The sequence below is a fragment of the Agelaius phoeniceus genome, chromosome 20 (genome assembly GCF_051311805.1).
Source record: "Agelaius phoeniceus isolate bAgePho1 chromosome 20, bAgePho1.hap1, whole genome shotgun sequence".
Taxonomy (NCBI): domain Eukaryota; kingdom Metazoa; phylum Chordata; class Aves; order Passeriformes; family Icteridae; genus Agelaius; species Agelaius phoeniceus.
The window spans coordinates 384,923-410,047 of NC_135284.1; the positions used below are offsets into that span (position 1 = coordinate 384,923).

General features: G+C 58.1%; 2 protein-coding genes across 3 annotated transcripts in view; both read left to right on the forward strand.

The window, feature by feature from the left end:
- Window positions 1-482: 482 nt before the first annotated feature.
- Window positions 483-17,410, forward strand: CCDC92B (coiled-coil domain containing 92B). Its single transcript, XM_077188654.1, has 4 exons — window positions 483-643; window positions 6,369-6,522; window positions 8,548-8,595; window positions 10,121-17,410. Exons 1-4 carry the CDS (start codon window positions 599-601, stop codon window positions 10,783-10,785), a joined length of 912 nt encoding a protein of 303 aa, XP_077044769.1. The 5' UTR covers window positions 483-598; the 3' UTR covers window positions 10,786-17,410.
- A 518-nt stretch (window positions 17,411-17,928) lies between these two features.
- CLUH (CLUH binding protein of NUMT mRNA) overlaps window positions 17,929-25,125 on the forward strand; it is a 33,121-nt gene continuing 25,924 nt past the window's right edge. Inside the window, exon 1 of one of the 2 annotated variants that reach the window (XM_054646856.2) lies at window positions 17,929-18,114. In XM_054646856.2, coding sequence (XP_054502831.1) covers window positions 18,000-18,114 — 115 coding nt within the window. In that variant the 5' untranslated portion in view covers window positions 17,929-17,999. Of the gene's footprint in view, window positions 18,115-23,697; window positions 24,587-25,125 lie in introns of those variants that run through there. The other variant, XM_054646857.2, reaches the window with a different exon arrangement.

Consider the following 25,125-nt stretch of genomic DNA (forward strand, 5'->3'; position numbering starts at 1 on the left):
GCGGCGGTGACACCGCAGCCCCCGCAGGGACACACGGCCGCCACCTTCCCCGCAGATACAGAGCCCCGCTCCGACCCCCGGGGCTGCTCGGGGGTCCCCGCGCCCGGGGCCGAGCGGGCGGCGGCCGCGGGACCCGGGGGCAGCTTCGGCCTCGGCTTCAGCACCGCGGACAGCGGCGGGGAGCGGCGGGGAGCGGCGGGGAGCGAACCCGGCCGCACCGAGGGTCCCGGGCACCGGCACCCCGAGACCCCCGAGGAGCGGGGCCCGGCCGCACCGAGGGTCCCGGGGAGCGGGAGCGGGGCCCCGAGGGTCCGGGGAGCCGAGCCCCGCTTCGCCGAGGGTCCCGGGGAGCGGCGCCCGGCCCGATGCGGCTGCCCCGGCCGCGGCCCGGCCCCGGGGCAGGGTCTGTGCCCGCCCGCCGCCGCCGCCCCGGCGGAGCTCCCCAGTTCCGGTCACGTTGCCGCCTGTTTACGGGCGGCGGGGCCGGGCCGGGCGAGGCGGGGCCGCCGCAGGCAGCGCGGGCAGCGCGGAGCCGGCGCGGCCCCGGCCCGCCCCGGCCCCGGCCCCGGCCCCGGCCCCGGCCCCGGCCCCGCCGCCCATGACGCCCAGCGGGCGCCCCTTGGGGCCCCGCCGCTCCCCCCAGGTAAGGCACCGGCCGCGGGCCGCGGGGCGGGCGGGCCGCGGGGCGGGCGGGGTCCCGGGGCTGCGGGCCGGCCCCGCACAAGTTCCCGCAGCCCCGCCGTGCCCGTTCTGGAAGCTGCCTCTCGCGGTGCGTGACTCGCGGGCGCTGGGGCTGCCCCTGCCCCGGCTGTGCCGCCCCGGCTGTGCCGCCCGCCGGCGCTCGGTCCCCGCGGCCCCCCCGAGCCCGCCGGGCTCTGCCGCCCGCTGCGGAGCGCGGCACCGGCACCGGCACCGGCACCGGCACCGGGCAGGGTCGCTGCCCAGCCCCAGCGAGCGGCGGCACCGCGGGGGCCCCGCCGGGAGGAGGATCGGCCCGGAGCGGCGCTGAGGGCCCGGTTCCTCTCCCGGAGCAGAGCTGCATCCATAGCGAATTCCCTCGGAGCCGGGAGGAGAAAGCACGGACTTGCCTTCAGCCTCCGCAGCCCCCTGACGAGCGTCACCGGGGCTGTTCCTCAGGCGGTTGTGCTCAGAGAATTGCAAGAAACAATAATTTATAATCACCATCTGTATTGATTTTATCTGTAAATAGATACTGACAGATAATGAATAGCAAACAGCACTCCGGGTGTAATTCTGCCTCTGCTGAGATCAGGGAAGGTTTCCCACTGACTTTTCCAAGGCCAGGATTTCACCTCTGCTTTCTATTCCTGGCATCGCCACTGCCTCTGTGACCTTCTGCAAGTTTCTGAGCCTCCTGCTTGCCTGATTTCCCTACATTTAAAGATACACTAGCTTAGTGGCACTGCTGCAGTTTGTATTATTTGAGCTGGAAATACCAAGCACTATGGATTTCTAGTGTGTATCAGTGTTTATTCCTGCGTATGTTTCAATGTGATGGAGAAGAGGTTGCTGGCAGCCACAGCAGGACAAATTATCGACCTGTTCCTGCAAACCTCATGCCCCCTGACTCCCAGCTAATTTGCCATTTATGGGAAATAATAATCACAGATAAGGGCCAGACCACGGTGTGACCATGGTGTGTACAGAGGTACACAGATATGCAATACTGCATCTCCCTTTCAGATGCATCATTGGGATGGAGGGTTTTTCTTGGGTCAGAGCTTTGGGATTCTGATTTACATTGAACAGCAGACTTAAGCAGAGTTTTGCCCTGGAAGCAAACTCTCAATCAACCTGTCTGTGCAAAGGTAATCATCTCTTGGTAGACTTGCAACTGAATTGGTCATTGTAGCTGCTCCAAGAGGCTGCTTCAGTCATTTTGGTTTGTGAAATAAGAATTTGATAAATTGGGATGAAATTGTAAATCTCACTGGGGTTTTCCACCAGCATTTGAAAGAAGCAGCTGAGATCGGGACTCTCAATATTCTTGTGCCAAAGGTCATGGTTGCATAGTGAAAGGACAAGAAGTGTGGAAAAAAACGTGGTTTAGAGGCAGGTGCACAGGAAGGCTCAGCAGCTGAGACCATGCCCACGGTCAGTCCACGTGGGGAACTGGAGGGGGCTGAGCCCAGTGCCACCTCACCAGTTCTGTGCTCAAAATCTTGGAGGATCAGCAAGGGAACCTCGTTCCTGGAAAGCTCTTGGTGGTGGAGCAAAGCCTGTGGATGTCCAGTCCCCAAAGCTGGAGAGAACTGTATAGCCAGAGCTCTGCATGGAGCAGGGGCCAGCTCAGGCTGTAGGTGTCACCTTTGAACAGGGGCAAGCCACGCTGCTCAGCTGACTGCTGCCTCCTTTGCTGCTGGGTGTGCACACGTACAACTCTCAGAAGCACAAGGGCACGGAGCATCCTTCAAGCTAAAGAGGACTGCTATCACTTACTCCTGGCTTTTATTATGAATGAGATTGTTTTCTACGGTTGTAACCTGACACATAACTCATCAAAATCACAGAGTACAGCCACTGTGAGAGCTTCCACCACCAGTTGCCTTGGCATCTTAGAACTACTCTGGAAAGTGGCTACAGCACAAGGGAGGGATCAGAGTGGGACCCCAGCCGTGTCCCTGCTCCCTGCAGTACACCCATCCTGCTGGGAGCCACACTCAGCAGGGATCAGAGTGGGACCCCAGCCGTGTCCCTGCTCCCTGCAGTACACCCATCCTGCTGGGAGCCACACTCAGCAGGGATCAGTGGGACCCCAAGCATGTCCCTGCTCCCTGCAGTACACCCATCCTGCTGGGAGCCACACTCAGCAGGGATCAGAGTGGGACCCCAGCCGTGTCCCTGCTCCCTGCAGCACACCCATCCTCCTGGGAGCCACACTCAGCAGGGATCAGAGTGGGGCACCAAGCGTGTCCCTGCTGCCTGCAGTACACCCATCCTCCTGGGAGCCACACTCAGCAGGGATCAGAGTGGGACCCCAGGTGTGTCCCTGCTCCCTGCAGTACACCCATCCTCCTGGGAGCCACACTCAGCAGGGATCAGAGTGGGACCCCAAGTGTGTCCCTGCTCCCTGCAGCACACCCATCCTCCTGGGAGCCACACTCAGCAGGGATCAGAGTGGGACCCCAAGTGTGTCCCTGCTCCCTGCAGTACACCCATCCTCCTGGGAGCCACACTCAGCAGGGATCAGAGTGGGACCCCAGGCGTGTCCCTGCTCCCTGCAGTACACCCATCCTGCTGGGAGCCACACTCAGCAGGGATCAGAGTGGGACCCCAGCTGTGTCCCTGCTCCCTGCAGTACACCCATCCTGCTGGGAGCCACACTCAGCAGGGATCAGAGTGGGACCCCAGCCGTGTCCCTGCTCCCTGCAGTACACCCATCCTGCTGGGAGCCACACTCAGCAGGGATCAGAGTGGGACCCCAGCCGTGTCCCTGCTGCCTGCAGTACACCCATCCTGCTGGGAGCCACACTCAGCAGGGATCAGAGCGACCCCAGCCGTGTCCCTGCTCCCTGCAGCACACCCATCCTCCTGGGAGCCACACTCAGCAGGGATCAGAGTGGGGCACCAAGCGTGTCCCTGCTCCCTGCAGTACACCCATCCTCCTGGGAGCCACACTAGCCCAGCTGGGGCAGCAGGAGCCGCTGGCAAGGACAGCCCCACTCACTGTGCTTTGGCTCTCGTGCCTGTGGCACAGGGTGAAGGTTCCTGCCACGGTTCACTGCACAGTCTTTTGGACATCACCATTGTGGGTGTTCTGAAGCCTCGGCACAGGGAGTTTTGGTGTTACCAGCTGGGAGCTGGTGACCCTGTAAGTGTTATATCAGCCAGCAGCAGCAGCAGCTAATCCTTATTAACTCCCAACACCGCCCAGGATGGAACTGTGTGAAATGACAGAAGGCACACATCAAACTAAAGGCTCAGGATGCTGCTGCAATCCCACTTGCCTTCAGAAGCATTAGAGGGAGGATACCAGCTGTTGAGAGTTTGGTTCTGAACTCCTTTGGGGTAAAAGGTGGACACTGCCCCAGCGACGGTGATGCAAATGTTCATCTACTGCCCTCGAGTACAGTTAGGGACACTCCAACACTGCTGTTACTGAGGCCTCAGGATGAGATTGCATCTTCCTTAACAGCTCTGGCTCTTGCATCATCACCTGTGAGGCAGAGCTGTGGGACCTGCAGAGGGGACAACACGGCCCTGCCACGGGGCTGCAAATGGTGAACAGAAGCAGCCTCAGGTCCCTGGAATCTCTGGGGAGCTCCTCCCCTCGCTGCTCTTGGGCAACAGCACGACTGTTTCCAGCATTGTCCTCATTTCCAGTGAAGGCAGCTCCTGCCCTGCTTGCCTCTGTGTCCCACCCCTGCCTTGCCCCATGCCCTCAGTACTGGTGGGAGGGTCATGGCTAAACAAAACGAGGCGCTCGCTCCCTCCCGTGGGGCTTCAGATGTTCCTGCCACAAGCTGAGAGCTGCTTCTCTAGAGAAAACATGAAAGTCATGTTGGACAGGCAAAGCTGATTCAAACCCACTAAGGATTTCCCATTGCAATTCTGGAGACAGACTTCTCTTCCTGCATACACAGGTAAATTATGAAGGCTCTTTGCTTCCAAATCAGAGACAACAAACAGATCTCAAGCCCAGATTTTTTTTCTTTGACTTTTTTTTGCAGCTTGAAATCTATCAACTATTTTTAAAGGAAAACATTTTCATTGGTTTAAAAAAAAGAACAATTTCCTACTTAAGGGGAGAAGCGAAAGTTCAACGGAAAATTTGCAGCCATTTCTACTAAAGACATTTCTACTAGACAGAACAAAGTGCTTGAAAATAGCAGTATGTGTCCCCTGGGCTTTGGCCAACCTACTTTCTGATGTTTCCTGAGATGAGGAACACAACTCCCATCAAGAAGCTCAGCCCACCACGGCCAGGGCTGGCAGGAAGATGTACCCATGGTGTGGTTTGCATTCCTGGTCTCTGGCAGATGCCAGATAACTCTCATAACTCTTGCACTGGCATCAGGACATAAATCCCTCCAAGGAGGATGGCCTGGCCAGCCCCAGCCCCCTGGCACAGGTTTGACACCTTCCATAAGGACAATGCACTTTGGATCATTTCTTTACCAGCAGGTTGGGTGCTCAGCTGTCCCCAACCAGCCTGCACCCCACACCTCATCAAACACAGGAGATCTGACTGTAGAATTGTCACAAATCTCCAGAGCCTTTGGCAGGAACAAAGCTTTGACCTTGGGGCACTGCCAAGACCACGTACTGAGAGATTGATCTTAAATGCATTCCGGGTGCAGGAATTGCAAAATGCCCTGTGTGACCATGCCAGGGGTGCTGGAACAGTGAGCCACAGTGCTCGCTTGGTTCTGCAGTGTCTGTAGAGAGAAAACTGGAGTTAGATGTGGGAAACAGCTGCCCAGGGACAGGATGATGCACTCCATCCCTCAGGCTTGTGGCACATAGAATCATTTAGGTTGGAAAAACCTTTCAGGTCATTGAGTCCAGCCACTCTGCCAGGTTACCTTCATTTGCTGCAGCTTCCCTGCTTCTGGGCTGTGTGTAGGGAGCAAGGACAGATTCCACACACCACAAAATGGTATTTCCTGGGATAAAGGGCTCTTTCAGGAGCTATTTTTATTTCTCCGTGCAGCAGCACAGGTGGGCACCTTTTGCAGCTGCTTTGCCACAGCCACTGAGGACGTGGGGATGGACCCCCAGCCCAGCCCAGCCCAGCTTGGCTGCCTGGCACAGCCTGCCAGCAGCTCTTGTTTGCCAGGCAAATTACCAGGGAAGATGTTCCTTCTCCTGGAAGACAACGTGACTCTCGCAGCCATGCAGTGCTGATCGGGTTAGACACAGCATATTGTATTTTTCATGTGCCGGATCGCTTGCTGCAGTCGCTGCTGTGTAATGTGGGGCTTGTCAAGTGAGAGCCAAAATCGTCTCTGGTGCAACTCCCACCTGGGGACAATGAGGAGCAATCCTGTCCCAGATGTATCCTACTCAGTGATAAAGTATTTCCTAGGGCCAATTCAGAACAGACATGCATGCTGTGATGCCAGGGTTCATGCAGCAGGATTTCCTGCCTGTGCAGTCTCAGAGCAGGCAGGACAGGAGCCGGCCCCAGAGGCAGTGGAAGGTGAGAGGGCTGAGGCCATTCCCTGGGGATCAGCTGAGCAGGGCTGCTTTGCCCACAGCCACAGTCCCCGTGGAGAGGGTTGAGGAGAGGAGGCACCACCCTGCACCTCTGTGAGGGGCTCACACAGGGGCTCTGCCCCTCACAAGGGCTCTGGGGCTGGGGCACTGCTGCACGTTTGATCACCAGCCACCTCCACTCCCTGCAGGCCTGGACTGTGAATTTGGTTGCGATGGAGACCGTGTCCCTGGAGCACCAGATCCAGAGTGTGCAGCGGCACATCGCTTTCCTGAAGAAGGAGCAGATGGAGCTGCTCCACGACCTGCACCTGGAGATCCTGCGCCTGCAGAAGCACTGCTCAGGTGAGCGCTGGGCGGCCACGGTGCTGGGAGCTCCTCGGGCAGGAAGGCTCCTGCTGGCAGCCTGGGGTGCTCACAGAGGGGCGCAGAGGAGGCTGCAGGGCGAGGCTGGGGGCCCTGCACAGCTGCAGCAGGGTCACAGTCCCCTGCAGCCACCCCTGCAGCAGCGATGGCTGCACAGCCTTCTGCCACCACTGGAACTCATTCCAGCTTGTGCTGCTGCTCTCATCAATAATTCAGCCATAGCTAATTACTCCTTGTCTTCCAGCCTCTCATTCTCCCAGGTTCCTGGGAAACAAAGAAATGTCTGCACTGATAAAATTGGCTATTTTTCACCATCCTTTCTGAGCTTTTGCTGTTCTGTTTCATTGTTTTAATGGTTTCATCTACGACCTCTTCAGGCAGACAAAACAGTGGGGTTCTCCTGCCTAAATCAAACTTGGGGGGTCTGTCCCCACGGGCTGAAATGAGCCACTGCATGGTGATCTCCCCTTCCCAGTGTGGCCCAAGGACAGCTGTACCTGACCAGAGGGGTCCTGTGCTCCTGGGTGAGGTGTGTGCTTCTGCCAGGAGTGCCAGGCAACCCCTGGGCAGTTTTAAGGAGCCTTTCCTGACATTTGAGTGTCATTATCTGGGGGGCTGTTTGCAGGAGGAGAGTAGAGTCTTTAGGTCAGTTTTTCCTCAATGTGGCCCTGTGGAGCCTTGCCTGCTGCCCTGGCACTGTTGTTTCTGACTTTTTCACTATCCCCTTGGTCTCTCTGAGGTATCCCTGTGGGAAAGGCTCTCCCTCCCACAGTGGTTCTCAGCTGCCCCTCAGGGGTCATGGGGATGGTACTGAAGCAGATCAGCACCAGTCCCCTGGATCCAGCACAGAAACTGGGACTCCAGGCTGTGCATCATCCCTGCACTTGCTCAGCAGGATGATGTCTTTGGAAATAGGCAGCTGCTTTGGTTTTCATTTGAAATATATCTGAGACTCCAAACCTATTATTTTAGCTTCAGAAAAATAGCACAACAACGGCCATTGATTCCCACTGGGGCAGTCAAGAGTGCTGAACGCTTTCCAGAAACTGCATTACGGTCTCAGGTACTTCTGCCTCCTCACTACAGATTTGTTTTCCAAGACAGACAGGCAGAGCAGTCTGAGACAAGCGTTCGGTTTCAGAAGGATGGCAGTGATGAGGATTAGAGTCAACACAAAAGCAGATTAAAAGAAAAATGTAGGGCAAAGATTAACCATTTGAACTCATTTTCAGTGGAAAAAATAGCCCCCAAACAGCTGAATGCTGCTGCTACCACTCTCTTCCTCTGCTCAGGGCTGTTAGTGGTTGGGTGGGCTGTGATAATTAATTCAAAAGGGACTGTCTGTAAGAGTGCAGGGTAAAGTGAACTCCAGAAGGTCCCTGAGCTGCACTGTGTGACCTGGTGCTGTAGCCTGGGGCTAGAAAGTGAGCAGGCAAAGGGCAGCAGAGAGGAGGCAGCGTGTTGGGGCTGAGCAGGCAGGTGGGTGCTGCAGCTCCTGAGATTTGGAGGGGATTTGGATGGTCCACGTTGCCCTGGAGCAGGGCAGCATCCTTCTGCAGGCACATCGTGCTGGGACGAGGCCATCCCTGCTTGCGTCACGTGCAGAGGCAGTGATCAGCCCGGAGCAGTAAATTATGAAATGCTTTGGGTGGCAGCTTACACTTTGGTCTATTTTCAATCCATTGCTCTGCTCTTTGTCCTGGTTTACAGTACTGAAAATGGTTCAGCAGCTCTTTCAGAAAAAGGAAAGGCAGAGGAGCAGAGCATCCCGCAGACAATGTCTTAGCCATGAGGCTGCTTAATACCATACAAATTGCCAGAATTGCCTATTTTTAGCTCAGCCTGTGGCTGGTGCTCCAAGATGGCCACACTCCCATGAAGGCTGGGCAGAGAAATCACTGCAGCCACAGTGATGTCCAGTGCCCCAAAGGGAGCAGAGGAAGATATGGGGAGCACAGAAGGGGTGGGATGCTCCTCCTCAGTCCTGCTGGATTTCTCTTCCAGAGCTCACCCATGACCTGGAAATGAAGGAGCTGGAGGCCCGCCAACAAGGTGAGAGCACAGCTTTGGGCACAAGATAAGGGGGAGCAGGTGTGGGTGCAGAGGGGCCCATCAGGGCTGCAGGGGGGGCACAGGACCGTGCCTGAGGGGCAGGGGGCTGAGGGCAGGACTGGAAGGCAGCGTGCACAGCCTGCTGCTGATGCCTGGGAGCCCCGCGGCCGGCAGGGGCTGCTCTGGGAGCAGCCTGGCTCCTCTCCCTCCTCTACCCACAGATGAAACAGAAGCTCCTCCCTGGCGCTGCCTGGGCACGGTGCCTGGCACCGAGCCCCAGCCTGTGCCCTGTCCTCAGCGCCAGGGCAGCCGGTCCAGGGTGGGTGCGGGCTGTTCCCACTGGGGCCAGCGGGGTCCTTGGCACCCTCACGCAGTGCCAGGGCTGGCTCCATGGCAATTCCAAACTCCCAGCCCCTCCCATGGGGTCCCTTCTCTGCACTTGCTGGCATAGGGCCTGGTGCCCAGCCCACCGGGTGCCATCACCAGCCACAACGTAGTGAGTCTCATCCCTGGTGCCTGCCCATCCTTCAGCCTTTTAGAGCTGCACAATCACTTTGCCACATTTATGGGGCAGCACCTCATTTACGATGCCATCAAATGATTGCTCTTCTAGTGCCGTTCATGCAATAATTACTGCCTGCAACTGCCTCCCTAAGACCTCATTATAAAGCTGCAGAAACACTGAGGAGCTGAGGCTGTAAGTGGCTGCCAATCACATCATAAAAAGCAGATTATTGCAGAGGATGGGAGCAGGCCTGGGCAGGCCTGGGAGCGTGGGCAGGTGCCAGCCTGCACCCTGCCAAGGGCTGGGTGCTGGAGCAGGCAGCCAGGGCTGGGGTCAGGAGTCCTCATCCCTCCTGCTGCCCATTGGGCTTGGCTCCAGAGCCCCAAGCTGCAAATTCCCCAAGCTGCCAATTCCCCAAGCTGCCTGGCCATCCTGCCCCAGGACAGCATTCCCCAGAACACGCTCCCTCGTCCCAGGATGGAGGCTTCTTCCCTGCTGAGTGCAGCCCAATTCCTCTGTAATCGTGGATTAGCATCTCCATCCTGACTAACCATGCTCTGGAATCCCAGGGCTTGAGGCCAGAAGTCCTCCAAACTTGGGCTGATGGTTTCCCTGCATAATTTCCTTTTCTCTTCCAGCCCGTGTGCTCCCCCACACCCTCTGCACACATTCAAAGTCACTTTTAGGGTGAAAAGCTACTTACCTAGGGAAATTTTAAAACTGCAGCAAGGTATAGGCAGCAGGTTCCATGGCAACAACATCCTCCACTGAAACTGCCTTTGCTGTCACCCCACGTTCGGGTGTTACACATGCCGGGGTTCCTGTGCCTGTGCTGGCAGTGAGCCCGTGCTCGGGCAGCTCAAAGGGGTTTTTTCCCGACTTCAAGAAGCACCCAAGCAGCCTCAATGGCACTGCTGGGACATGCTGGCACCAGGGACTGGTCAGCAGCCACGTCCAGCCAGGAGCAGTGGGGCTGAGCCCCCGCTCCCCATCCTGACCCCTCTGTGCCCTGACCCACAGATGTCCTGGACCGCGAGCTGGAGGAGAAATGTCGGGCGATGGAGGCGCAGCTGCAGGAGAAGGAGAAGGACAACCTGGAGCTGCGCAAGGAGCTGCAGCACAAGGAGACGCTGGTGGCTGCGCTGCGCTCCAGCCTCCGCAGCAAGGAGCGCCGGTTCCTGGAGGAGCTGAAACGCCGGAGCCACCGCGTCACCATCCTCGACACCGAGCTGCAGAAGCAGACGGAGGCGGCCGCCTACCTGTCGCTGCAGCTGCACGCCACGGCCCAGCGGCTGCCGGGCCCCCGGGCGGGCGGGCGGCCGCCCCCCGAGCAGGCCCCGGCCGAGCCCCGGCCCCGCCGCCGCGGCCACAGAGCGCCCGCCCGGCGCCCGCCCGGGGACGGCGCCCGGCCCCGGGACCCGGCGCCGGAGGAGCACGACGCCATGCCCGACCCGGCGCTGTTCCTGTACGCGCCGCGGCCGCACGGCCCGCAGCGCCCGCCGCCGCCGCCGCCGGAGCCCCCGGGCCCGCCCCGCGCCCCGGCCGGCGCCGCCGCGGCCTCCCGGGGCCAGCGGGCCCCACGGCAGGAGCCGGCGGCCAGGGCCAGGTCGGCCAAGGGCGAGCCCAGCAAGAGGCAGGGCTCCGGTGCCCACGGTGCCCACGGTGCCCCCCGGGCCCAGGAGTAGCGGCGAGGGCACGGCGCGGCCCGACCGGCCCGAACGGCCTGAGCCCGGCGGCACCGGGCGGCGCCGGCCGAGGCTCCTTCCCCATCCCCGGTGGAGAGGAAGGGGCGGCCGAAAGCGGAGCCCTGCACGCGCTTCCCACCCACCGGCAGCCAGGCAGGGTCCCCGAAAGGTCTGAGCCAGGGATGTCACCGGCGATGCCGCGGCACAGGGGAGCATCCAGCGCTCGGGCTGCGAGGGGGACACGTCCGAGCGCCTGTCCGGAGCTTGCGAGGAAAAAGGAAAGAAAGAAAGAAGAGGAAGCGTTTTAGAAATGAGATTTTCCCGCTGCTGCTGCCCTCAGAGCGGGCGCCAGGCTGGTTTCCGTGGCCCGGGGCGCTGGGAGTGGGCACAGCAGCAGCAGGCCGTGCAGCACTCGGCTCGGCGCCGCGGCGTGAGCCCAGCCTGGCCATCCCGGCACCGGGCACAGCACCAGCAGGGCTCTCCGGAGCGCAGGCAGCCGAACGAGGTGGATCCCGTGGGTGACGGAGGGATGCCCTTCCACAGGGACAGTGCTGCTGTGCTGGCCAGCCCTGTCCCACGCTCCCCGTGCAGCAGTTTCGCTGTCTCCAACGCGGATTCCCCTCATCGCGGTCGCACGCAGGACTCGGACAAGGCAGCTGGACGAGTGCCGGGATTGTCCGTCCTGCTGGACACTCCGTGGCTCCTCGGCCGCTGCAGCCGGGCTCCACGTGCTGCCGGAGCAGGGCTGCACCCCGTGCTCTCCTCGGCACCAGCATTGTGGTTCTCAGTCTCATCCGCAGCCAGGTCTGGGCTCGCTGCTGAGGGCTGAGCAGCGCCCGGTCCTCCCGCATTGCCTCCCGTCCTTCCCAGCACAGCGGCCATACCCAGCTGCCTTCGCCCCGCCGGGGCAGCCTTGCCCCATTTCCACCAAACCGTCAGCTTTACAATCTCTCCCTGGGTGTTGTGAAACACCACTGTAGGGGCAGGGCGAAGGTCACTGTGCTGCGGTGGTGCCCAGGGCAGCTCCAGGGCAGGTTTCACCCTGGCGTGTGGGCTGCCCGCCCGGCTGGCCGGCCGGGAGCGGCCCTGCCTGCAGCCAGCGCCCTGCCAGCCCCTGGGCAGCAGCCTCCCGCAGGACCTCCCTGCCCCCGCGGCTGCTGTGGGCAGGAGGGAGCTGCAGGGTGACATCCAACCCCATTTCCTTCCAGTTCAGTTTGAAACCTCTTGAAGGACATCACTCTCATAGACTAGCGAGGCTTGGCCTGCCCACACTCACCCTCAGTGTGCCCGTGCAGTCAGAGCTGTCTATTTTTGTAGTCCAATATTTATATACTCTATTAAAATGCTTTATGAGATTTACAGCAGCAGTCGCCAACCAGCTCTTTAGTAAAAACAAACCCCAAAGCATATGAGCTGCACTAGCAGGGCAGAAATTAGTGGCTTTTGTACCTTTTCTTTGGCTGTTATGTGACTAGTCAGGCTTTGGAGGGCAAGACCTGAGGGTTGGGACTCCCCAGCTGCTCCCATGGTCCCTAACACAGCCCTGGGTTCTGGGTTTGGGAAAGAGCCCAGCAAAGCCACGCTGGGCAGGGCTCCCCTCACAGTGCCCAGGCAGCAGCCTGGCTTCAAGCCAGGCCGAGGTGTGCAGCTCCTGGGGCACGGAAGCTCCAGTGGGAAATGTTTGCAGCCCCCGAGGTAGCTGGAGCTGCTGCCTGGGCGGTGCAGAGCCCCAGGAGCCCCAGCTCGCCTCGCAGACTGCAGCAGCTGTGGGAGGCTGCAGGGAGCCCAGCAGGGCGCTCACAGGCCGTCCCTGCAGAGCTCCCCATGCCCAGGTTGCCCGCACAGCTTGGGCAGTGCAGGGCAGCACGGGGGGCTCTGGTAACGCCCTGCTGGGCTCTGAGGAACAGCTACATGAGGGAGAAAGCCCTGAGCTCCCCGGCAAGGCTGCAGAATGCATCCCGCTGTTTCCCTGTGCACAGTGACCCAGGCAGGCTCTGCCAAGCCCCGCTCAGGGCGAGCTGGGTGTGCTGGGGCCCTGCTCTCACCCACCCTCGGGGGCACAGAGGGCCGGGCTGTGAGGGGAGCAGCCCCAGGGCTCCAGCGGCACAGTTCTGGGAGTGTTGTGCCCGTACTGGCCTCTGGAAATCGCTGTTTCTCTCAGGTTCTGAGAGGTTCTGCTGCAGATTTGTCTCCCCTGTCCTGGGGTGAAAGAGGCGACGCCTGTCCCTGTGTGCTCGGCTGTTGCTGCAGCTGGGGTGTGCACAGCTCCTTCCCATCCTTCCTAGACAATCCTGATAGACACAGTGTGTTGCATCCTTATTACAAACTTCTTCATGAGATCATGGTGTTTATGACTGAGCATTGAAAAGTGGAGGGAGAAGTATAATCCTTCTCCTATGTAAATACCTTCCTAGCAATCATCATCCGTAGTGCCTAGTATGTAAATGAAGCAACCCTGTCTGAGCTGCAGGGCCCTTTCCTCTCCAGCAGTAATTAGCAGCTTGCTCAAGGAGTTGATCTCATTGCAGTCCCCCATGCCGGTCCCTGCCCAGCTGGGCGGGTCTGGAGCCCCGCGGGCGGGCAGGCAGAGGGGGCTCCCCAAGGGAGGGAGAGCCAGCACCCCTGCTCCCCCCTTCATGCCAATGTAATGTGCTTGGAGATGAGTTGTCAGGGTGAGCCCTGCACTTTTCCTTGGGCACATTTGCCTTGGAGCAGGAAGGATCAGCTCTTGCGTGCTGTACCTGCTTCAGTCACTGCTGCTTTTCTTAGGGGGGAGGGAAGCTCTAGAGATACTATATATACACTTATATATATATATATATACACACACACATACGTGCACTTGTTTTGAAGGGAAAACACTGTATGATTGTAATAGAAATAATGTTGAGATAAATTATTTTAATCTTTGTATTTATATAAAATGATCAAAGAGATCAAAATGATCCAAAAAAAATCAAAAAGACAGTATTCCTATTTTTTACTGAGAAGGCTGCTGGAGCCACCGGGAGCCTGAGAGCCCCTGGGGCCCAGGCAGGGCCTGCCCTCCCCTCCTGGAGTGGAGGGCTCTCGTAGCCTCCCCCCTTAGCCTGTAAGGTGTCACAGGGATCTGTAGGTGCATCAGTCAGTGCTCTGCACTCCTCAGGAGTCCAAAGGGCGCGCTCAGCTCCGGCCCGCGCCGCGCTCCTGAAAGCACAGACTGAGGAGCACAGCCGCCCACAGCGACGGAACGGGCAGGGCTTGGTGCTGTAAAGCTTAATGATTAGACTGGAAATGGAAGCATAGCAATAACGCTCGGTTGTTGAACAACGTCCTGTGTGTGTGAACCACCACGTGCTGAGAGCTGTCTACAGAGCAACAGCCGGGCTCCTCTCCTCTGCACCCCCTTCTGCTCTTAGCTCTGCAGAGGCTTATGGATTTGATGTGCTTGGTTTGCTAATATCTCTTTTCCTTATATTATTATTATTATTATTATTATTATTATTATTATTATTATTATTATTATTATTTTCATCATTATTTTTCCTAATGCTGTCTGAGATAGGGATGTCTCAAATGCACCTTGCAGCAGGTGTGAGGTGAGCAGTGGATGGGGGAAGATGCACCCACTGCACTCGCTGTGGCAGAGCCAGTCCTGCAACGGGGTGCAGCTCCCCTGGACTTATTTAACCCTGGGAAGATTAGTCAGGAAGTTCTTCTTCTTGACCCTGTTAACTAAAAAGCCATATTTTCTGAATGTGTTTGCTGGAGCTAATCTAAGCACTCCCAGCCATGTCCTTCCCATCCCCACTAGGCTCCCAGCCTTCCCACTGCTGCATGGCTCTGTGCTGAGACAGTCTGACCTGGGCCAGGCCCAGGAAAGGAAGCTTTCTGTGAATTGCCTTATGGCAGGCCAAGCCAGGTTCATGGCCCAGCTGATGGGTGCTCTGGAGGGACTGAGGGGTGCTCTTTCCTCGGTGCCCAGGAGAGGTGGCAGTGGCACAGCAAGAAACGTCCTGTCTGAAGTGGCTGGAGCCAGCAGTGTGAAGGGATTGCTCTGCTTTTTCCCAAGTTCTCCCCAAGCTCTGCACACTAGGAAGGTAAATCAGCAGCACAACAAGGGACTTTCATTGTTGGGAGTCAGGTGAACCTTTCAGAGTCCTTGTGTCCAGCCTGGTGAACTGGCTCCTGCTGCCCCAATGAAGCCACACCACCCTGCCTTTCCTAGAGCAGCAGCCCTCGTGTCCCAGCAGCCCTGCTGAGCCAGTCTAGCTGTAGTGACGCCACAGCCGCCTCGCTGCACGCCTGTTCTTGTCACCCTCTTGCACTGTCGGCGCCTGGCTGCCAACAGGATGGCAGAGAACTCCCTTACGCCTCTGGGTTGCCTCATGCAGGCATCTGAGATCTGTGGATAAGATCAGCAGTGCTGAGTGTGGCTGTGTGAGCAGGAGGAGCTCAGGATCGATGAGCCCAGCAGCTGTGGAGGAGCACCAGACACCACGGCCAGTTAAAGCACAAGGATCAAAGCACCGTGTGCCCTCGCCATCAGAGCTGCCCTTTGCTCCCCAGGGCCCCATTTCTGCCTCTGTGTCCTCCTTGCCAGCTCTGGCCCTGCAGGGACGCTGCTGTCCCAGCCCCATGGAGGGACGGTCCCCCCGGGCAGGACACGGAGGGTGGCACTCGGTACTGCCACCACATCTGATCCCTTCGCGTCACCCTCCCTCTCCTCGCACCTTCGGGCAGGAACAGGGGGCGAAGCTACCAGGGTGTGTGAGAGGTGCACCCAACCCACACCCAAACAGTGCCCGGTCCTCCCTGGCCAGGGTGTGGTCATGCCTCCTGGCTCTTCCTGATAGATTTCAGTCATCTTGCAGCTTCCAAGAAAGCTCCCCTTTCCTGTTGTTGCAATTATCGCAGGAATTAGACTACCAGGCCCTGGGAATGCCCCAAATCTTTGCATGTCTGAAGCAGCAGAGGCTGCAGGTACAGCCCTGAGCTGCAGCCCCCTCAGCCCACAAGGACAAGCCCTGTCTGTGTGTTTCAAGGCCACTGTCACCCCAGTGGGGTGGGGACATCACCTCTGCCTGGCCAGAGCTGTGCTGGGACCCCTGGGAGGGCTCAGGCAGAGAGATGGGGAGGACAGCATTTCTGGTCTCAGCTCCCCTGGTCCCAGAGCAGCTGTGGTTTCGTTGGAGCAAAAACATTGTCCTTGGCTGGGTTTGTGGAGCTCAGTGAGAACAATAAACGCCTGTGCCTCGTGCTGGGGAGCGCCGCCGCAGAGGGACAGATGCCAAAGGTTTGACACTGCTCTGCTTCGTTTGAATGTTCATTTTGCTACATGCCACCATTTTTTGCCAGGATGATATTCTTGTCAACTTTGCTTTTTAACCAAGTGCTTTTTAGAATGTGTTAACACCCAGAGACTAGAGTATGGAGCTGTACTTTAGAAGTTGTTGTAATATGCCTTTTTCTTAATAAAGAGACTGAAATCTGCAGGGTGGTACTGTCCTACCCCAGAATGCAGGACCTCCAGCACAAAACAGAAGCATCTCTGTCTCTGTCCCAGGACTGGCTCCTACCTCACCCCCTCAGAGCTCTTCCACAGCTCTGGGGAGTGCTCAGAGGGACACCCCAGTTCTTGCAGGGGGCCTGCAGGTAGATGGGGGGATCATTATCAGGATCTGAGTGCCAGGCCAAGGAGGAATGAATGGCTTCCCACTGCCAGAGGGCAGGGTTAGATGGGGTATTGGGAAGGAATTGTTCCCTGTCAGGCTGGGGAGGGCCTGGCACAGGCTGGCCAGAGAAGCTGAGACTGTCCCATTCTTGGAAGTGTTCAAGGCCAGACTGGACAGTGACACAGAGAAACAGGAAATAAATTCTCCAATCAGTTTGTTTGGTTAGAAAGTTGACATTATTCAGTGCTGGTCACATGGGGGATTGTTCCGCTTAACATGTATGGCAATCAAAACTTTTAACAATTTATACATTTTAGCAAACAAAGGAATTAGTGTGCATTGGCCACAAATTACGTAGTTCTCCTATTAATTAGTATTCTCTATTGGTCAATGATTCCCCGCTTCCCATGCTGATTGTCTTTCTCCTCTTTTGGGTCGGTTGATTTCTAGCATCAGTGGTCTGTGGGTTGATGGCCACAGACCCCCCCTACCAGAATTACCTTCTACCCTTTTGGAGCTGATTTCAGCACAATCACTGAGTCAGTTTTATTAGTTGGTCCTTATCTTGGGGAATCCAGCCAAACGTCCTTGTGGCCCATAAATTCTGCACTCTTTGTGCCCATTATTAACGGTAACATCCTTCCGCTCAAGCTATGTTAACTTCCTCCCCCAGGTCTTAGATCACTGAATCATGTCAAGCCCTAAACTTGGTTTTCTAACACATGGTCATCACTTACAGCTTGCTGGTTAGCTACTATGTGTTTCATGGATTAAATATCCCTTCTTGTTGGTTAGGATTGAAAGTGACAAAGATCAAACGTTAAAGAACATCCTTCCTTTGTTTGGTTGGAATTTTTGTTTTGTGTTGGTTGTGATTTTTGTTGGTTTTGTTGTTGTTTTTGTTTGTTTTGGTTTTTTTACCTATCACCAACCATTATTTATTACAATTAAAGATTTTCCCAACATTTCCATCCACGGCTGCAGACTCCTGTTTAAAGGAATATAACTTGTGGGGTGCAGCGGGGCTCGGAGCCGCCTGCACTGTGGGAAGGTGTCCGTGCCCACAGCAGGGAGTGGAACCGGGGGTCCCTTCCAGTCCAAACTCCGCTCTGCTGTGTCCCCTGAACGCCCCGGGCCGTGTCCGTGTCCGTGTCCGTGTCCGTGTCCGTGTCCGTGCCCGCCCGGCGGGGCGCGGTGCTGCGGGGCGGATGGGCCCGCACTGCCCGCTCCCGGCTCTGCCCCCCGGGCAAGGGGGCACCGCGGGGCCCCCGGCGCTGCACGGTGACCTTGCGGCCTCGGGCGGGACGCCGGGGGCCAGTGACCTTCCCCGGGCTATGAGGGGGAGGTGTCCCTGGGCCGTACCCCGAATTCCGCGGGGCCGAACTGAGCGGGGCCGGGCGGAGCGGAGCGGGGCCTGGCCCGGCGGGCGGTGCGCGCGGCTGCGGGCGCGGCCCCTTTAAGGCGCTGCCGGCGCGCAGGGGTTGGGCCCTGGCGGGCGCCGTAGCGGCGGCGGGGCCGCACCACGTGGGCGGGCGGACGGCGCTGTCCTTCGGCGGGCCCATGGTCATCCGAGCGGGCGAGATGCCGCCGGCCGCCGTGCCGGCCGCGCAGGGCGCCGAGCAGCAGCAGCCGGCACCCCGCGACAGCCGGCCCGCCGAGACGCAGCAGCGCCCCGGTAAGGAACTGGGCCGGGGCCTGCGGCGGCAACGCGGGCCGGGCTACGGCGCGGGGGATGCCCGTCCCGAGGATGCCCGGAGCAGCGGTGCGAACCCACCGCTCCCTCTCCGGCGCCGGGGCTCTTAGCTGCCGCCGGAAAGGTCGCGGGGGTCTGCGGGAGCCGGGCTGGGGCTGCGGAGGGGAGCCGGGCCGGTTACGGCAGCTCGGGCGGCTCGTCCCACCCGGGGCCAGCCCGGCGGAGCGGCCCGGGCGCGCCCCGCGGCGGGGCCGTGCGCCCGCGGCCCAGGGGCTCCGTTCCTGCCGGGGAGTCGTGCCGGGGCCGCGCGCACCTGCCTGCCTCGAGAATGCTCCCGGCGGCCCCGGAGCTGCGCTGGCTGCCGGGGCCGGAGGCCGCAGCGGGGCCGGGCCGCGCGGTTCCGGGTGCCGTCCCGTGCCGCAGCGGGGCCGGGCCGCGGCCGGGGCCCAGGGGAGCCGCGGGGTCAGGCGGGGCCCCGGGCCTGGGCGGGCCCGTCCCGGCGCAGCGGGAGCCCCGGGCCCGGTGAAGGTCACCTTCATGGGGCCGCTCCACCGCGCGGCCGCGGGGGGGCCCGGGCCGGGAGCGCCGTGCCCGGCCCGCGGGGAGCGGCTCGGCCCGGGGGCCGCTCCCGGAGCCCGTGGGCGCGGAGGGCGCTCCCGGCCCGGGCTGCGGGAGCCGAGCTCGTTCCGGGCACCGCGTGGCGCTGCCGGTGGGCGGACATGCCGGTCCCGGGGGTGGCGGGCACAGCAGAGGGCTGGGTCCTCCTGCAAGTTCGGGCTGCGGCCGCCACTGACACGTTAGACAATACTCATGAGCAAGAGCTTTCCTGGAAAGGGCAGAGGCTTGTTCGACATCTCAGCTGGAAATTGCAGGTTTAACCAGTTATTTGCTGGCTGTTGTTGCTCTGTGTCGGAGCCTGAGTGGCTCAGGCCAGGCTCGGGGACAGCGTGCAGCTCCATGTCCTCACTGCTCTCAGCGCCAGCTCCTGGGCTGGCACTGACCCTGAGATGCCTCCAGCTGCCCTGGGTTTGCTCCGTTTAGTTGTTTGTACTTTCAAGAACTTAGGAGCCTGAGCACCCATCTCAGGCTCAGCTCTTTTCTCTGGTCTCTAAAGCAAAAGGCATGGAAGCAGTGTGGCTTGTGGCTGGCCTTCGTCCCGAGGCACGTGAATCCCCTGACTGACCCACAAATTGCTTCCATCCCCCGCTGTTTTTATGGTATCGAGGTGGATTTTTGAAGTTTGTCACCTGAAGCAAAGTTCACCGGCGTTTGGTAGTGGAGCAGGTTGGATGCAGTTCAGCAGTGGGAAGCTCAGTGCTCGTAGCCTCCCTCTCTCACCCCCGCGTTGAATTTTGAAGCAAGCATCATGCCTGCAGTGCCAGCAACCAGGTTAAAAAGTTATGTAGTGTAATCTCTGCCTCTCCAGCCACAATTGATTGCTGAGGGAGGGTGGAAGGTGGAAGAATCCTTTCGGCATGGCACGTGGAATTTGGGGAGGAGCAGAGGAAGGTCTCGCCTGGGAGCAGGGCCATCCTGGCCACCTTGGAATCGGCCTCACAAGCTCTGGCTCCTGGGCTCTGGTGTTCCCACTGCTTGTGTGCCCTGCAGAGCACCCCTGTAGGGGGGCACTGGCTGTGTCTGGGGGCAGCTCTCGGTACCTGGAGCCATGGGCAGGCTGTGAGTGGGCTCCTGGCTGCAGAACCCCCCTGAGCTGTGCCAGGCACCCAGGCTGGGGTGCTGGGCTCTGTGCCAGATGAGAGGGCTGATGGCTGCTGCTCTCTTCCCCCAGCCTAGAAACTGTTGAGGCTACTCTGACCTCCTGAGTGCAGAAACACAAAAGCATGGACACTTGGGGTTCCTGTAATGATTTCTGATGGGCTCAGTTTTGAGTTGTTACCTTTGCTATCAGCTGGTGTGAGATCAGACAGCCATTGTGTACGGCCTTTCTTGGATTACTTTTATTCCTACAGTCTTCTCTGCCTTAGAACAAGTTTCTCACGTACAAGTTTAGCAGTGTTTCTAGCTGCTGTAAAATGCCTTTCAACCTTGCCCTGCCCAGATTAGTTTTCTCCTGGCTCAGTCCCTCTGTCCCCAGCTCTCCAGACAGCCCTGCTTTCAGATGCGTCTTCTGTTGGAGCAGCGGAGAATGCAGGTGTTAATGGAAAAGTGCTGTGGAGGCAAGTGTAGCTGTGCATTAGCAACAAGGTCAGAAGGCTGATTCTTAATCTGGGGATCTGCTATCGCTGTCTGTTGCCCAACCTTGGAGGTTCAGTGGTGTTTTGGAAAGGACTGAATTGCTGGCAGTCGGGGTTTTTAATACGCAGCTCTAGCAGGCTTGGGGGGGACAAGTTGGAGGAAAGTTGTGCAAGAGAAATCTGATCACTGCTACAAGGTTAAGAAGAGGAAAGGAGTGTGATAACACAGCATCTGCACGGCAAGATGAGGGATGGGAACCTGAGGGAATCATGTTCGGGGCGGTTCTGTCAGTGGGATAAAAGCTGAGCTCCCACTGGAAGCTCTCTGCTCTGCCTGAGCAGCCTTGCTCCTGGGTTTCCCAGCTGAAAAGTGGAAGTAAGTAGGTCAGGAACACGCACTGAGATAAATCCACCTGCAGACTCAGAACTGCCTCCTGCACAGTAAAACCAGCACCATGTTGCAGAGTCCTGTGTTTACCTTCATTGTCTGTACATGACTAAACTTGGCAGCACACCCCTCTTCTGGCACAGCTTCCCAGCACTTGCTTTACTTTCCTGCATTGTGCTCCATTGGTTGTGCTGGAAAGTTGTTATTTCTAGAAGCTTTACAGGTCTGAAGTTCATGCATTTTTTTATTTGCATTTGAGAAGCAATGCCAGTCCTTGGGGCAGTGCTTGGACAGTGTGCCAAAGATGAAAACCAGCACGTGGTTCCTCCTGTGGTGGCATTGGCTGTCACTTTTGGCAGTAGGTCAGGTTTTTGCCATAGTAGCAAGGCTCTCTCAGGATTAGCTTTTGGTTGGCATGTTTTTCTAAGAAAGCATTTCCTTAGTTTGTCTTTCACTTTAAAGAGAAAGTCTCTACTACAAGCTGTTGAAGAGGCCGCGGGCTCAGAGAGGTTGTATGTAGTTATGTGCAATGACATAAAACTGCAGGATCATGAGTCTTGCCCAGAACTCCAGCGGGTTGGATTAGCCTGGGACTAGCCCTGCTTCCCAGGCTCCCCACTAGCCAGCCTCCTGCCCTTGGGGTTGGATGAGACTGGGGGTGGTAATGTGGGTCCTGGCTGGTGGCAGGCCATGCCGTGCCGTGCCGTGCGTGCTCGGTCTTTGCTGTTGTGTCCCTGGAGGCTCAGCTCGGGTTGGGCTGTGGTGCCAGCTGGGGTCAGGGCACTGTGCAGCCGGGGTGGGTCACTCGGTGTCCCTGGGGAGGGGTTCCTGTGGGGCAGCAGCTTTCCTGGGCTGCTGCTGGCAGCACTCTTGCAGAGCTGCGGGAGCTGCCGTCCCCTGAGCCATGTGTGACCCGAGTGGCCACAGCTGCACTGCAGGGCAGCCCGAGCTGCTGAGGCCATCGCAGCTGCCAGACTTCCCCTGCAAACCCTGCCCACAGAACAACAGGCTGGTTCCCTGCTCTTGCTGTCCCAGTAGCTTTCTGAAACTAAGCTATGTGCAAGGGTAAAGCACAGGGACTTGGAGGATTATCGGCTGGTCCTTGGTTTCTGTCTGAAATACAATTCCTTCCTTCAGCTCTCTTGAAATTTGAGAAACGTGCTCTTCCTGACACAGTTAATGGTTTTGTTGGTGCTGGTCTTTGCACTTTGCATTAGTCCTACTCTTTGTGCCTGATTTCTGTGATGTTTGAATTGCGTGTTATTGTAGCAGGGTCACCCAGACAGCCAGTTTCAAGGCTAGGTTCATGAAAAGTTTTGGCCAGATAGAAAGTTTACAAATGAGTTTAAACGTAGTTCCCAGATGTGGAGAGTGCAGGGTGGGTAAGTCAGGGTGCCAGATGCAAAGCACAAGGCATTTCAGCACCTGTAAGTGCCCAAGCCAGCAGCTGTGGGAACCTCTGGGTGTCCTGGGGCTTGTCCTGCCCAGAGCACTGCAGGCTGCAGCCTCACCATGCTCTGCTCTCTCTCCAAGCCAGTCTCAGTGGTGTGAAGCTGCTGAGAAATAAATGCAGAGCTTGTACCTCTGCCCACAGATGTCTTAGAACCAATTTGAGTTTAATGATGCCAGTAGAGCAGCTCTAATGTTTCACTGTGGGCTCTTATTAAAAGAAGTCCTTGTTGTACCTAAAGTGGGAAGTTCCTTGGAAGCTGTGGTTTTGTGGTTTCCACTAGGGAGGCACCTCCACATGTCTCCCACTTTCCCTGACAGGATGTCCTGCAGAAATGTTTTCATTAGGGCCATCTCTGGAGCTAATGCCTATTCATTTAGTAACTTTATGTGGATTCATTAAACTATTTATTTAGCTTCATTTATTATCCAGCTAAAATTTCATTTGCATTTGCTGTACTGACACCAGCCTTCACAGGTTAGAGCTAACACGTGAGCTTGCATTGGCTGTAGCTGAAGAAATGCAGCTCAGCTTCATGAGACCTGACCAGGTACTTCCAGGAGATTCCTCCTCTTCCCAGAGGTCTCTTTGTGAGGAGGAAGAGTTGAAGCTATCAGTACATATGAAGTCCTTCAAAAATCACAGATCACAAGAAAACCACAATGCTCATGTGATCTGAAAGATGGTGCTGGCTCATGGGCCTGAGGCTCCAGAGCTCAGGGGCCTGTCCTGTGCCAAAGGAGTGAGACCTGGATGATGCCAGCGATGGCGGGTGAGGAGCCCGTGGCTGTGGCACGGCCTTGCTGGAGGTGTGAGGAGTGGCCTGCTTGGCCACAGCCTCCCTGGCCACCTGGTGCTTGGAGAAAGCTCCAGCTCCATAATCCCTGCTTCAGTTGCCATGGTTTTCTTTAAGTAGCATGGAGAGAGGAGAGGTGTTAGGGGATTGTGTGTGTGGTTTTGTGGTTTGTTGTGTTTTATATGGCAGAGCAGCATGAGAGGAGAGAAAATTCGTCTAGAAACTACTGACTGGTTCACTGCCTGAATGCTTTGTGCTCGCCTGCTTAGTATGGATGGCTGTGTCGGACCCAGGCGTGCCATAGTAACTGCTCTGGCCTTGTAATTCAATGCATCTCACTTGCTCAGGTTTGGCACAGCGCTCATCCCAGGCTGCACTGGTGTGGCACTCGAGATCAGGCTATTTATAACTGCCTGGCCCGGGCGGCATCCCCCGAGTGAGCCCGGCTGTGCTGGGGACCGGAGAGCGGAGCCGCAGCTGGGGACAGGGCCGGGGGCGGCCTGCGTGAAGGTGCCCAGGCAGCACCTTGGGGAAACTGCTGCAAGCCCAGCATCCGGTTCTGGTGAGCACACGGGGCGTGGGATCCAGCAGCTGCTCCTGTGTCCTGCCACGCTGGGGCCACGCAGGCATTCCCTTTGGAGAAAGCGCCCGACTGCGAGAAGGCAGCGCAGGGCACGGGCTGCGCGTGGGGACTTCGGTGTATGTGTGGAACACAGCTGACTGTTCTGACCCGGTGCTGCACGAGCCAGGCATGGGAAACAGCCTTTTTGCAAACTGCTGCAGGCAAGTCACCGATCTCCTCTTCCAGCCACGCAGCTCTGGCTCACCCGATGAGAGGTCGCCTCTCTTGCCTAAGTCTCCCACAAGCTGCAGTGTCGTCCCGGAGATGCCAGAAGCTGCTCAATGTGCTGGGCTGTATCCAGACATCATCCCCAGTGAGGCGGTGACTGGAAGCCTGCAGAAGGGCACTGAATACGTCCAAGACTTCTCTGAGACCAAGGACAAAGAAGGAATGATGACAGTTTGTGATAAGAGCGGTTCAAGACCTGGCGTTGGCACGGTTGGCCTGCTCCAGCGGACAGAGGCATCCCATGCAGCGACTGTCCTTCCAGCCGACCTTGGGGACAGGCCGGCAGGGCTGGTTGATCATGCTCAGTCACTTGAGGCCTGCCAGAGCTGTGTGAAACTTGAGGACAGCGGCTTAGCCCACAGATCCTGCCGCCGGGAGGAGCACGTGGCAGCAGCTGACGGCAGAGCGGGCCCTGGAGCGCATTCCGCTGGCCAGGGGCGAGCGGCCGGGCGCCTGCACGCAGCCTGGGTGCCTCCGGACAGCGCGCTCGAGTGCAGAGCTCCTGCTCCCTCCCCAAGGAGCCCTGGGACACCCTCCTCTGCCCTGCCAGACAGTGCAGGCAAAGCCCTGCCAGCTCAAAGTGCAGTTGTGCTGCCTGTTCCCCCTGGTGAGGTGTCACCTAAGGCTCAGAACACAAGTGCTGCTTTTGTGACAGAGCCTACTGCCTGCCCCAGCAGAAGCTCAAGCTCTGATGCTGATTCCCAGGCCCCAGTTCTGCCCTCAAAGCAGCAGCAGCAGAAGAAGAAGAGGAAGAAAAAGAAGCTTCCTCTCCCAGGTGCTCTGTCCTGCTGCATGGAGCCCCCACACTGTGTGCTCCTCATAGGGATGGGTGGCTGTGTGTGCCTGTGGGATGGGGCAGCACAAAGGAGAGGGAAGGGATGCAGAGGTGATGTTTTAACTTCACAGGTGAAGGAGAAAGGTGACGAGGTATCCCACCTGGGTGTGTACCACAAAGGGACCTGTCTGTGCCTTGTTCATGTCAGCAAAGCAAACTTAAGGGCGTTTTGCTTGTCTTTTTCTCAATTCATAAGCTAAATCCCTCTATTGTTTGTGACTGCAAATGTGGTCCTTGTAAAGGATGGGAGTGGATCTCCACAGCCCGGCCTGCAGCAGCTTGGTTGGAAGTGTGCAGCTGTGAGGCACCAGCACAGGGAGCCTTGGGCTTCCTTCAGCTGTGTGCAGGTTGAGGACAGGCCTGAGCTGCAGGGGTGGAGCAGCTCCATGAACTGTGCTGAGGATGGGATGTTCCTTCTCTCCCTTCACCCAGTGCATTATTGCAGTCCAGTGGGAACAGTGGCCCCAGCCAGTTGGCCC

What these genes read in the sequence shown, in the direction of transcription:
- CCDC92B (XM_077188654.1), top strand. Translation starts at nt 599, where the DNA reads ATGACGCCCAGCGGGCGCCCCTTGGGGCCCCGCCGCTCCCCCCAG. An exon ending in CCTGCAGAAGCACTGCTCAG is followed by an intron (nt 6,523 to 8,547) that starts GTGAGCGCTGGG and finishes TTTCTCTTCCAG; the next exon opens with AGCTCACCCATGACCTGGAA. An exon ending in GCTGGAGGCCCGCCAACAAG is followed by an intron (nt 8,596 to 10,120) that starts GTGAGAGCACAG and finishes CCTGACCCACAG; the next exon opens with ATGTCCTGGACCGCGAGCTG.